Source organism: Bidens hawaiensis, unplaced genomic scaffold, assembly GCF_021521415.1.
Source record: "Bidens hawaiensis isolate Kalapana, Puna unplaced genomic scaffold, B.hawaiensis_p1.1 tig00006368_1, whole genome shotgun sequence".
Classification (NCBI taxonomy): domain Eukaryota; kingdom Viridiplantae; phylum Streptophyta; class Magnoliopsida; order Asterales; family Asteraceae; genus Bidens; species Bidens hawaiensis.
In genome coordinates this window covers 1,261,317-1,274,655 of record NW_027491426.1, presented here as the reverse complement: position 1 = coordinate 1,274,655, position 13,339 = coordinate 1,261,317, and the positions used below count along the sequence as shown (strand labels likewise).

Sequence of the window (13,339 nt, the reverse complement as noted above, 5' to 3'; positions counted from 1 at the left end):
ACAAGTAGGATGGGTATGTCAGCAATAAGATAACGAAGTTAGTACTCGGTTAGTCACGAACTGATGGAAGAAACAAATGTGAAAGTTGGGCCCATTGCTAGCCAAAATAAAAGATGATACCAGTGCCGACCAAAATGGGACATCTGGGACCAATAAAAACCAATTTTCCTTTAATAAAAGTACCATATAAAAAAGTTTATTGACATTTTACAATAATTGAGTAATTGACATGTGTCTTGTATGTATATAGAGAGTCAACAATTAAGTATTATTCTTTTTATGCCCTCCCCCTTTGTTTTATACTTAATTAATTTTTCACCAAACTAATCTCAACCTTTCAAATTCAAAATCAATGGTTTAAATTATTTCTTATTCTTCCTACAAAGATGATACTTCTTATTTTAACTTGACCCATAAAGTGATTACGATCTTGGTTACTGTTCAATGATTCTTATTTTCCAAATAAATTCGACGATACAATTACGTTTATGAATAGGTTTAACTGTCCAGTCTTTCAAATGAGAATCACAAAATCAATAAAACATGAATTATACTAAAGATACTCATATCATATTAGTTTATAATAAACTTAAAGCATTTCAACAGCTTTTCTTCTTCTAAACTTTTCCTATACCACAGACTATAAAATTCCCAACATTTTCTTCACAAATAGTCAGCAGCAGCAGCCCATTATAGCATTCATACCATCAACAAAATGTGGCCCCAAAATAGCTTAAATTAAAACTTACCTTCACTGTTGCTATGTCATCATCATCATCATCTCTGTTCACTAGTTCCACCTGTTGATTCAAAAATTAGATCCAGTGGAGTAGCTGCTGGATCAAGCTCAAGACAGTCTCTTGGAGCATTAGGGGCCTCCGAGCCCGTTAACACATACTTTGGGACTTGATGTGAGAATCTAAACATTTCTTCTTTTGGAATCATTTTCACTTCGGTTCCGTACGTATGCGGATGAAAAACAGTTCTAAATCCAGAATACTTAACGAGCGGGCTCACAGGCACACCTTGTTCTTCGTTGTAATCTTCAAGAACGTGCACCATGTCATACTTGTGAACCACGTCATCTGGAACACTCTCGTTCCAATCACGGGACCAGTTTCGGTAAAGGGCCCACACCTGCCCTTTTCTGGGGAGTATCAACACGCTCCCACGCGACGACTTTTTCCACTCGACTTTTTGAGAAAATGAGTTTAAATTTTTGTAGACTTCGTGTCTCCCAATTCTAAACTCACCTAAACTTTTGCGAAAACCGCAACCTAACCAGTCAAACAAGCCGAATTCGGCTGTGGTTTTTGAGTTTAACCAGCTAAGTTTCATCCTAAGAGGTTTTCTTGAAAGAACTTTATGAATTAACGCGTAGAAACGAGGCATTCCGTCATCATCGTCGTAAGCAGACCACACTTGGTTATCTTCAAACGAGTTTTCCGTTCGGTCGAGGTCAAATTCATGAAAATCGGGGTCAGGAACGTTCATTGCAGTTTGTTCATGGTCCTGCTCGTCTTTTATTTCACTAGTTGGACTTACTGGACTTTCGTTTGACCTTTCCATTGACTCCCATTCTTTTAACTTCTCAAGAATCTCGGTTCGAGCCTTTTTCGTCAGCATTTGTCGGATTTCAAAGTAGTTCAACTCTCGTCTTCTGTTTATTGCATTATTATTAGAAGCCATGTATCCACCTCCTATGTTATCTGGCGGCATGCCATTTGTTGACATCTGATACGGGATCTTCACACCAGAAGACTGAGATTGACTTTCATTATCAGATTTTAACATTTTTGCAGGCCACCCAGAATAAAACTCTTCACGTTCTCTTTTTAACCTGTCGTTAACTTTCTGAATCACACTTGCAGCTTTTGATGCAGTAGATGGGTCTGTGTTGACTCTAACAAGTGGTGGGCCAGGGTTTTGCATGGCAGCAGTGGTTCTTTGACTTTTTTCATGATTGTTTAAATTCTGATTATGTTTGTGAGCGGTTGACTTTGGAAGGTTTGAAGGCGGTGGCATTTCTTTAGCTAGAAAAGGCTGGCGGCAGTTGGGACATAAAAGGGTATGATTGAGATATAAGTTAAGATACTCATAATGCATCTTGCATCCATGACAAATGGTCCAAAAAGTATCAGTACGGCGAGAAACAACCGACGGTGGTGGCGGCGGTGCTGCAGGGCGGACCACCGGCGGCACGGATCCAGGACCATGACCATGATGATGACTCCTAATGTTTGGCTTTGTGGTCGCTCGTTTTGCAAAACTATGGACTCCATTGGCGGCTGGTGGTGGGCCGCTACTTTGAGTTGGCACTTTTAAATTATATCCTCTCATATTCCTCTTCTGGTTATAAGCTAATCTTTTGGATTTATCAGATAACAAACTCCATGCTTCTGAAAGGAGTTTAAACGCACCATCTGCACCGACTGTTTTGTTTTTATCAGGGTGTAACATAAGAGCCAACTTTCTGTAGTGTTTCTTGATTGTTTCATCATCATCACTAGGGTTTGCACCAAGAATGCCATACCAGTCTACTTCTCCACCTACTTTATTCTCCGAAGCAATATACACATCAAGAGTGGTTAACATTTGAGAGACACCATCGAGCCCAGGATATAGGGTTTGGGCTTTCAAGATAAACTTCTTCGAGCCTGCATAATCTTTATCAGATAATTTCTTCTCAGCAATTTCTTTTGCCCTAATCGCCTCATCTTTATTGCATTCCATTATTTTTAAACTTTCAATGTGAACTCTCAAGTAATGAAGTCTAAAAGTCAAAGTCTTTCCCTTGTGACAAGATTTGGTGACGTAAATCGGTCAAAATACCTGAGATAGACACAAAAATAGCGTTATGTGTATTTAGAGGTATGTGTAGGAGTGCAAACAAGCCAAGCCGCTTGCGAGCTACTCGAGATCCTATCAATACAAAGCTCAAAACAAGCCAAGCTTTTTCAAGCTCGGACTCGAATAAAGCTCATTCAGTTATGGAGCCTGAGCCGTCAAAAAAGCTGCTATTGAGCCTGAGCTCAAGCATTCTACAGGACTTTTATGTACTAATTTCATAGCACAGCCGAGCTCGACCCGATCTTTTGCTCCTTTAAGGTACTACACAAGCTCGAGCCGAGCTTAGGCTCGTTTAAGATTGTTCTCAAATATATAAAAAAGTTATTAAAAACATACAAAAATTATTCAAATTATAAACGATCGGAGCCCAGCCCGAGGTTGAAAAGGCAAGCCACAAGCCGAGCTCAAGGCTAATCAAGGTCGACTGGTTTACACCCCTAGAATTAAGAATGTGACACTGAAGTACCATTACATTTGAATACTAACACCACAATTGTACTAGCGGTAGACATGTGAAAAGATATGATTAATTAGGTCGGCATAATTCAATAATAATTGTAGATCAGTAGACCGAATCATCCCCAAATCATACAAACCCTAACTATTCAGATTCAATTTAGAACCGTCAGATCCAAATTAACAAAACCGCTAACGAAATTGAACACGGAACATAATCAAGACAAAAGCCCTAATTGAGCGAAACCCTAGATTCAAATTCAAAATTGATGAAATGCAAGTGAAATTGGAGTCGAGTAAATTACCGGTGGTTAATAAGCCAAGGGATTTGATTATTGTTTGACCTTGTGATTTGATTATTTTCCCACCAAGACCCAAGCGGTCAAAGTCAAAACCCCGCCTCACAGAACTCAAGAACAAACAGCCACCCAACCTTCTACTAAAACGAAATATCTTTCTTTCTTTTGTAAAATTACAACTCTACAAATATAAAGAAGAAGAAGAAGAACGATGAGTAACCCTAAATGTTATTAACTTAACCAGGGTTAGTTTTTTTACCATGGTTGAGTTAGGCTCTTCTTCCAAGAATTCTTTTTGATTAATTACTATCTTACCCTTTTAAATATTTTAAAAATCATTTATACATTATGTATTATCCGTGCCCGCGTGTATAACAGTTTTATTGGTTTGTAAAAATACTTGTCGTTGTATACGTTAGTTTTAGTTAAACATGTAACTATGACTATGAGTTTAATCTTTATCATATTAGTATCTCGTTTAATTTAGCATCACAGAACTGTATAAGTAAAGTTTTGTATATATATAGTGTTTTTTTTTTTAAATTATCTTTGTAATATGTTGAAGGAATGGTATTTTGATGATTAATAGACCAAGTCCTTGCTAGTTGCTACTCATTTCAATGTGTATCAAGTGGAATACCATATATTTTACAAGTTTAGTATATGATACTTTGCTAATCACTATGGTCATCTTGGCCTTGCTCAATTGGCCTTTACCAAACCATTTAACAACGTTAAAAAAATTTTGAAATCAGCCAAATCATTTAGAAAAAAAAAAACTCGGTTACTGAATTACGGTTTGGTGATCACTCGATTTAACAAACTGTACGCTATCGAGCATGAAACCAATCATTTAGTCTGATAGGATTTACTGTTTTATAAATACATAGAACTTAACCTAGAATTTTCATCAGAATCCAACATGTTTTAGCTCCAGTGGATTTATTAATACCGATCTAGTCGAGCCATAATTTTACGAAGTAATCTAAAAAGAAATGAATGAAAATGAAAATGTTCTGATTAATATAAAAATGTAAGATTTGAATGAAAACCAACAGATGGAAAATTTACAGAGTCAACACAAGTCTTCCTCCATGCACTTCAAGACCAGAATATGAGAACAAACACAGCCTATCAACACCTCAATAACACCCACATGTAACACAATCATTCACCCATCTGTTGGACCGGACCACTCTTGGCTACTGTTTCAGTCTGGCTTTCCTGTCCGGTTCTAGCTTCTGGTTCAGTTTCGGTTTTAGCTTCGGGTTCAGTTTCGGTTTGGGCTTCTGGTTCAGTCTCAGTTTGAGCTTCCAGTTTGGTTTCTGCTTCAGTTTCCATTTCAGGTTCGGTTATGGGCTCGGTTTGGGATTGCAAATCCATTTCAGTCTCAGTTTGGGTTTGGGTTACGGGTTGTGGTTTAGTTTCTGATTCATGGTAAAGCCTGACTACAATGCAGGTGATATTATCCGCACTTCCGCGGCTAAAAGCGGTTTCTGTCAACTTTCTAGCAGCCGACTCGGGTTCTTCTTCCAAAAGTGCTAGCGAGACAGCATCCTAGAAATGAGAAATTCAATTATGCAACTTCAAATAAATCGGACACCTAGATTGAAAGGGTTTTTGGTGAATAAATAATAAACTCAGGTTAACAAGTAGTATGATATCAATGATATTACCTCGTTAGGTACAACATCCCAGAGACCATCACTTGCAAGAATGAGCAGTTCAAATTCTTCATCGAGTACTTGTTCCTGAAAAAAAACATGAAGATTAAAAGAAATTATTTATTACACCCGGCCATTATGGCCCCCTCTTCAAGAAATAGTTTGGTTTGTGTGGAAAAGATTCTTATAGTTCAATTTGGGTCTACTTAAATTATGCAATGGGTCAAGTTTGGACTTGGTCTACTCAAATCACACAGCATGCTTAAGATTTATGTAGCGAACCCGAACCCATTTTGACCCGGTACCAGCCCGACCTTACTCACCTGTTTCATCAAAGTTAAAATTTATGTAGCGAGTATATGGTGCAAGATACAAGGATAACACCAAGGGGATGTGTTTTCACTTATTTAAAAGATATTTATATATGTGAGTATGAGGTGCGGCTCAACTATTTTGGTGGGCCAAAGTGAAGTAAAATTCCAGGGCCCTTTTCGAACAACATAAATTCGATTTTAATTTGACATGGAAAAAACATCAATGGGAATAATCAAGTCTCAAGTCTCAACTATGAACTAATTAATAAACATTGGGGGAGGGGTTAAAACATGTACTTCTAATGATAATAATAAAGAAATGAATCAACAATTTAACAAAACCTAATAAATCAGTTTAGCATTTTAAGAGTTGAGATGTTCATCTGTTAAAATGTTTAGACTGATTCGTTGCTCATTGTTAAATTGTTGATTCATTTCCTAATTATTATTATAATTAAAAGAACCTGTTCTAACCCAACCCCTCTGTGTTTACAAGGTACACTAAATAGTTCAGTAGTTGATTATTAATACTTTCTTATTCCTTTTATTATTTTTTTTCATGTCAGATCAAAATCAAAAGTATGTTGTTCGAAAAGGGGAGAAAAAAAATAGAAAAGGGCCCCAAAATTTTAGTTCACTTTGGGCCCCCAAAATGGTTGACCTGCCCCTCATATCTATGGTATGATCTCTATATGTATGTTTTGTGCACACATATATGCATGTATGAGGTGGGCAAATAAGCCGGTTAACCGAACCGACCCGAAAATTGAACCAAACCGAACCGGTTTTAAACTGATTATGTAGAAACTGGTTTGGAATCGATTGAAACCGTAGGTTCGTAACTAGTTTGTAATTTTTTCCACCAAAACTGGTTCCAAACCGGTTAACCGAACCGAAACCGGCCAAAACTGGACAAAAACCGCTCAAAACCAGGACCGAAACCAATCAAAACCCAAACTTAAACCAATTGTAACATGGTAAGAAACCGGTTTCAACCCGAACTGAACCCGATTATAAACCGGTTTTGACTTTTGTGACCAAACCAGACCGGATTCAACCCAAACCGGTTTTGAGTTTTAAACCAGTTTGTGCACCTCTAGTGATAAGTATCCGATGGGTCGGGTCAACCCATCTGTCACCCACATAACCAGTCAACTAGGGCTTAATGAGTGGCGAGTCAAGTCAATGAGTCGAAAGCTTAATTAGTGAAGAGTCAAGTCAAGAATCAAGAAGGGCTAAAATAATGGAGAAGTTTCAAATACTTATTTAGAATAAATAGGCTTAGAGTCATATCTTTTTCTTTGTCAATATCTTGTTTATTTTGATTATCAAGTTTATCTTGCAACTGGAGACTTGCCATCTTGAATTGGTTAATTCGAAGATTTGCCCCTCTCGAATCGGGCCATCTATCTTATTACTTCAATAAAATAAATTTGTCGTTTTTTGGGTTCTATCATTTGGTTCCATGGTCGGGAAACATGATTCAGTCGACCCGGAACGATGAAATCGCCGCTCAGTTAGCTGTCATCAATGCCAAGCTCGACACTATAATGTCGAATGTTGCAGAACTCAAGACCATGAGATTTGGAACACCCATCCGGTGCAGTAATCAAATGGAACCTGGTTCGGGAAGGAGTTCTAATGGAACTTATGGTACCAAACCGCCCGCACCATCTACACCTAACCTGGCACCAACAATAACACCAAAACAGGACATTGTTGCACCAACAACACCTGCACCGACACCAATAATAACACCAACACGTCCACTACCACCATATCTTATTCCTCCTTTGGCAGCTTCTGTCAAAGAACACCAAACAATCATCCTATTCACATCCATTGCCCCATTGTTGCTGTTCGTTCCAGAGTCATGTCTCAAAACTGTCGGGCATGGGTTAGAGCTCGCAGCAAGCACCCCAAGATAAATAGACTCTCCTTACGCAAAAGAATCGGTAGTCTCGAGGCACCGTTGCAAGTCAAAGGTGCCACAAGGAGACACGAGTGGTATCCACCATGGCATTATGTTGAGGCCACAGACCGCTCATAATGTCGTCGTATGCCTACAGTGGCAACCACCGTGGAAAGGTTATGCGGATCAACTTCCTCATCTTAATCACGATTGACACATTCTAGGAAGCTGACCAGTGAATGCCCCACTTCTCGACTAGAGGACAAGTCGTTTCTTCAGGTGGGAAGTATTGATAAGTATCCAATGGGTGGGTCAACCCATCTGTTACCCACATAACCAGCCGACTAGGGTTTAATTAGTGGAGAGTCAAGTCAATGAGTCAAAAACATAATTAGTGGAGAGTCAAGTCAATGAATCAAGAAGGGCTAAAATAATGGGGAAGTTTCAAATGCGTATTTAGAATAAATAGGCCTAGAGTCATACCTTTTTCTTTGTCTGTGTTGTTTATGTTCATTATCAAGTTTATCTTGTAACTGGAGACTTACCATGTCGATTGGTTAATTCGGAGATTAGCCCCTCACAAATCGGGTCAACTATCTTATTATTTTAATAAAATACATCTGTTGTTTTTGGGTTCTATAAATGTGTGTGCGTGCGCGCACAAGAATAGGGTAGAGCTATTGTAAGAGTACATAGTTTCCTAAGAAGCCTATGAATAGATCTTAGTGTCCTATATGAGATGTATAGTGTCCTATTTACATGGAAGGCTTTATTTTAAGCCTTCCTACACTTCCTAGGAAACTTTGATTTCTTATTTAAACACAAATTTATATATATACATACTCAGCGTATATGTATACATATGTATATATATATGTGTGTCCATATATATGAGTGTTATATATCCATATCTGACTATTTATTTATATACATGCGTATATATCTACATATGTATGTATATTTGTGTCCATATGTATGAGTGTTATATATCCGTATCTGACAATTTATCTATATACATATATATGTATGTATGTATCTATATACACGAGTATATATATACATATCTGTAATCAATTGCTCTCCCTTTATGCTACTTTTATCTAATGATAGCACATCAGATGATGGTAATTGGGAAATAAATAACTTTAACATGAAAACTTTCTTCAAAAGTGAGCATTACAATTTAAACTGTATTATTCCCAAAATGCACAACATAAATTATGATCCAAGTGAGCACACGTAAAATACATATTTAACTGAACCAACAATTTTGTCACAATTTACATTCATGTCAAACTATATCGATAAAAAGGAATAAAAGCTTTGATGATTACCTGAATTTCCGGTTCCGCCACAACAAATTGCTTCAGCATACGGTTTCCAAAAGCACGTGACATTGCTAAAACACCTCCAACCCTCCAAGTACCTAAAAAGAACACAAAAAAGATCGTCAGGTAGGCACAAATTAACGATAAAACACAAAACAGTGTTCAGTGAAAATATAATTAGCAACATTGGCATCTCACCTGCCCACATCACAACTCCACCAGCATTTTCAATTCTTTTCCTCTCATCACTTCTATTTGGTTTGTGATCCTCGGAGAGAGGGATAGCTGTCAGTTGAACAATATTAATATTCTTAAATAACATAAGTGGAATATTGAGCTCATTAAAAACATACAACAATAATCTAGAAACTACCTTTGCCTGACTTTGATATGACAGTCCTAGAATCTCCAACATTAGCAACATACAAATGATTGCCAACCAAAACTGCTGTTGAGGCGGTAGAACCGTCATCACGGAATGTATCCTTTCCGATCTCCAAAAAATCTGAGTCAGTTTGTTGATAAGTCTCACCTGTGAATTCATTCATTTTTTGGGTCAGTACTATTTACATTAAAAAGAAGTAGTAAGTTGCGATAACCAATAAGAACTCACTTATGGCCAATCTGGTGTTTGTTAAAAACTCAGGATGATTCATGAGATTCTTAAAAAGATTTTCCTTCAAATACTCAGCTGCACGTGAACCACCATGACCTACATAAAAGTTACCTTCTTCTAGTAAAAAATAAAGAAATTAACAATGCATTATTTAATATCTGGGGATAAACAAGATAAAGACTTTACTATATTAAGTACCTAAATATCTAATATTTATTTCATACAACTGCAAAAAATATACTACTTTGCATGTAAGTATGTTAGTAATTATTTTCCATGTTCGTCTCGCATGTTTTTTTTTTATTTCAGTTTAGGTATAGCTAATTACCTCATTAATCATGTGTGAACAAATAATTGATGCATGATCATAATTTAGTTTCTATTTTGAGAACAGAAACCTTTTCAAAAGTAGACAACTGATGTCGCATAAGCACAAATTTAGTCCCTGTCATGTTAAGTCATGTGAATTTGTTTTGTAAACCATTATTACCTAAACCTTGGTGTTTTTCTGTTTACATGATTCTAACTATTGATGCATGTGAATGAAAAATTTTGCATGATTATAATGCAAAAACATTTTGTCAAGATTGATGGTCCTAAAAGCGCATGTTCTTGAACATGAAACCAGCTAGATAATTAATGATCCGTGTACACGTGTCAAGTATATAAATATAACTCGAATGGTGGTTTCGTGGTGTTGGTGTATAGCATTATTTCAGCCTTTTATAAAATTTCTGAAGAAATGAAACCAACACAATAAAGAAAACAAAGGACAATTCAATCAGCATGCACATTTCCAGGAATTAGCCACCTCTTCCTCATAAAATAAAGGGCATATTGTATTGTAAAGATTGGTGGGAAAGAATATAACCATCAAATATCCCAAATAAGCAGACCGTCTGCCCATTTATCTTGCAAGTCTTGACGTCATAGAAATCCTCCATGCTAGCTCTTTTACCTCTGAAACTTGAATAACCGCAACTCAATTTTCCGTCTTCACTGTCATTAAGAGGCCACAAGGAAGACGTATAAGCAAACAATTGCAATCACAAGCAAATGGAACACACAAACATATCATAGATATATAGAAGCATTAAAGGCATGCTTTTCATTTATGGGATAGCACTTTCTTGTTTGAACGCTGAAACAACCTAACCAATCAGACAACACTTTTTAAAAAAAAAAGCTAGAAAGGATATGTGCTTATAGCTTTTATGGCTTGTGTTTTTAAAAAAATCTCTTTCTTGATAAACTCAAAATATTCCCCTACTCGGTTATCAGAATTAATGGGGGAAAGGAAAATATGCTATAAATGGTATTGGCATATTACTTAAAAGTCATTTGATGTTTTAGAAGGCATTACCAAAATTGAGAGATTCATTAAGCCAGCCAACTTAATAACATGGCAGCCATGTGTTCACTTGAGGAAATGCATCAGAGTATAAATTGATAGCAACTTTACAATGTCGGTAATAGAATTGCTTGTGTAGAAAAATCGAGACTAAGGTGTCAAATATTCATGAAGACATATCAATTGTTAAATATTATGTAGCCTTCTAACTGAGACATATAATGAACTGAAACGATAACCATCCCTTTTGTGCGTTGCTTTCACGTTTTCGCATATCCATGCATAGAATCACTTTCAAGTTCAACAATGGACAAATAGAAACAATAAAAGAAACAAAAAAGAATATACCAAGCATATAATGATAAAAGGAAAATCACCTCTTCCAACCGCCACTGGCATAGCCGCCATCATCAACCTTCTCTGGCGAACTGTTGGTAGCCATACCACGGTTTGCAGCTGCAGTTGTATCCACCATCATTTTCCGAACGGATGGAAATATTCGATCACAGGAAAACCTTACTGCAGAAATAGCCTTTGGACTTCTTCTTAAAGTTGCAAACTGCCCCAACCCTCTCGTAACCTTCTGAATATACTTGCCAGCTTGCAGAATCACCGTCTTCAGATAACTGCTGCATACCATTTAAGAGTCCACAAGCCGGTGTATCCTTATCAGCAAAATCCTGACCTTAACAAACAATTTAAAAAAAAATCACAAATCTATCATATTCCAGATAACCAGAAGCTATTTGTGTGCAGCAGCAATTCATGTGATTGCAATTTAGAGGCCTATATAGCAACAACATATTAATTTGTTAAACAAGAATGCAACTGGTAGAACTTGATGTGTGCAATAATGAACAATATAAGATGTTAAAATGAAGGCTAATACATGAGTCATAACCTGCATCCTATATCAACGATGAATAAATGAGGATCAAATTTTAAAGCTACATGTTGAGATAGATAATCAATCTATTCTGCAGCATGAGATGTTAGAACTCAATGAGTGATAAGTACATATCTAGAAAATGGATGATAATGTGAGTCAATGACTAAGATCAAATTCTACAATTATAAAATCCAACGAGATCCAGAAATCGAAATCGAAATCGAAATGAAAATGAAGTGAATCGGAAAAGAGTTACGGTTTAGAGTGAAGTGGTGGAGAAATCTAGCAGAAGCAGAAGCATGATTCGTCAATTCATGGTGAAGGAGAAGGAAGAGGATCCGATCGATCGGAATCTTATTTATAAAGAGAATCTGAAATCAAGCCCTAGAGTGTTTTATTCACTGTAATGTAGCAGACCAGCCTATTAGCGTCACCGAATGAATACCTTTGCCACATTCATCTCTTTCTCTATTCTACTCGGGTCCGGATCATTTCCATGGATACTCAAATTCATATTCATAACCTAACATTATTACTTTATATCTATCTATCTATCTATATCTATATGAGACAAAACCTTTAAAATCTCATATTGTCATGTTTGTAAATGTGGGCTTTTTCATCTATTTTACCCGAATTTATGGATTTTGGTCTAACCAAATCCAGATGGCTCTTAAACGGGTTATAGCATTTTATTAAATTAAAAATTAATCTTACCAAATATTTTATATGAAAAACCTATAAAATAAGGATATACTAAAAACTAATATCCAAACTTTTAAAAAAAAGATATTATTTATAATTAGAAAACAACTTTACAGTAAAAATAAGCAAGTCACGGGTCACCAAATCCAAATAGCTTTTAAACGGATTATAACATATTGTTTATTTGTGAAACCCTTTCATCATCAAACTCTAAGCATATTATTAACTTTTTTATAGTAAAGAAAATTAAAATCCAAAAAATAAATATTAAAAAACCAAAAATGTAAAACAACCCCCGTAATATTGGGGATAAACCTAGTATATATACATACATATATATATATATATATATATATAATTGTCAACATTTAAAGTCCTTACGTTGCTCCCCCTCTCATGCCACCACACTGCTCTATTTAAAAATGATGGCTTCTCATTGATTTAACCCGGTTTTGACTAGTTTATGCTTTAATTTTCGAGGGTCTCGTGGGTCACCAAACCCGGATACCCTTACACGAGTTATGCAGCTTCTTTTTCTTCTTCACCTACCTACCTCCACCATCACCACCCACCCCACACTACCATCATCCTCCTTCCACCACCATCTCCGGTGATTGATCTAATTGCCGACAGAACCTTTTCAGGTCTCGATCACCACCACCAACACTAAAATAACACAGGCTTGCTGGAGGAAGCCGATCAGGAACGGTGCTGTTTGGTTGTGATTCCGCTGACCGGCTACTGTAAGTGATGAAGAGCTACTTTCGTTCTTATGTGGCTGTTTTTCAATTTCCATTAGGTGATGATCGTTTTTGATCCCTCAAGTCCATAAGTTTAAATGGAGAGCTACTTTCGTTCTTGTGTGGGATTTTAACATGGGTTGTAATTTCATTGATGCTCAATCTCACCAGATAATCAGATTTGCAACCTAACCATAGGTTTTGAGTTGTGCAAC

General features: G+C 36.6%; 2 protein-coding genes across 2 annotated transcripts; both read right to left on the bottom strand.

The window, feature by feature from the left end:
* Nucleotides 1–582: 582 nt before the first annotated feature.
* LOC143632198 (uncharacterized) lies at nt 583–3,704 on the bottom strand. Its single transcript, XM_077100769.1, has 2 exons — nt 3,612–3,704; nt 583–2,832 (listed from the first exon to the last, which is right to left on the bottom strand). The coding sequence occupies exon 2, from the start codon at nt 2,731–2,733 to the stop codon at nt 778–780; it is 1,956 nt and encodes a 651-aa protein (XP_076956884.1). The 5' UTR covers nt 2,734–2,832; nt 3,612–3,704; the 3' UTR covers nt 583–777.
* An 897-nt stretch (nt 3,705–4,601) lies between these two features.
* On the bottom strand, nt 4,602–11,472 carry LOC143632197 (putative protein phosphatase 2C member 13, mitochondrial). The gene is made up of 8 exons (XM_077100768.1): nt 11,168–11,472; nt 10,311–10,438; nt 9,437–9,535; nt 9,197–9,355; nt 9,022–9,108; nt 8,830–8,921; nt 5,282–5,356; nt 4,602–5,162 (listed from the first exon to the last, which is right to left on the bottom strand). The coding sequence occupies exons 1-8, from the start codon at nt 11,428–11,430 to the stop codon at nt 4,773–4,775; spliced, it is 1,293 nt and encodes a 430-aa protein (XP_076956883.1). The 5' UTR covers nt 11,431–11,472; the 3' UTR covers nt 4,602–4,772.
* Between the last annotated feature and the right edge of the window lie 1,867 nt (nt 11,473–13,339).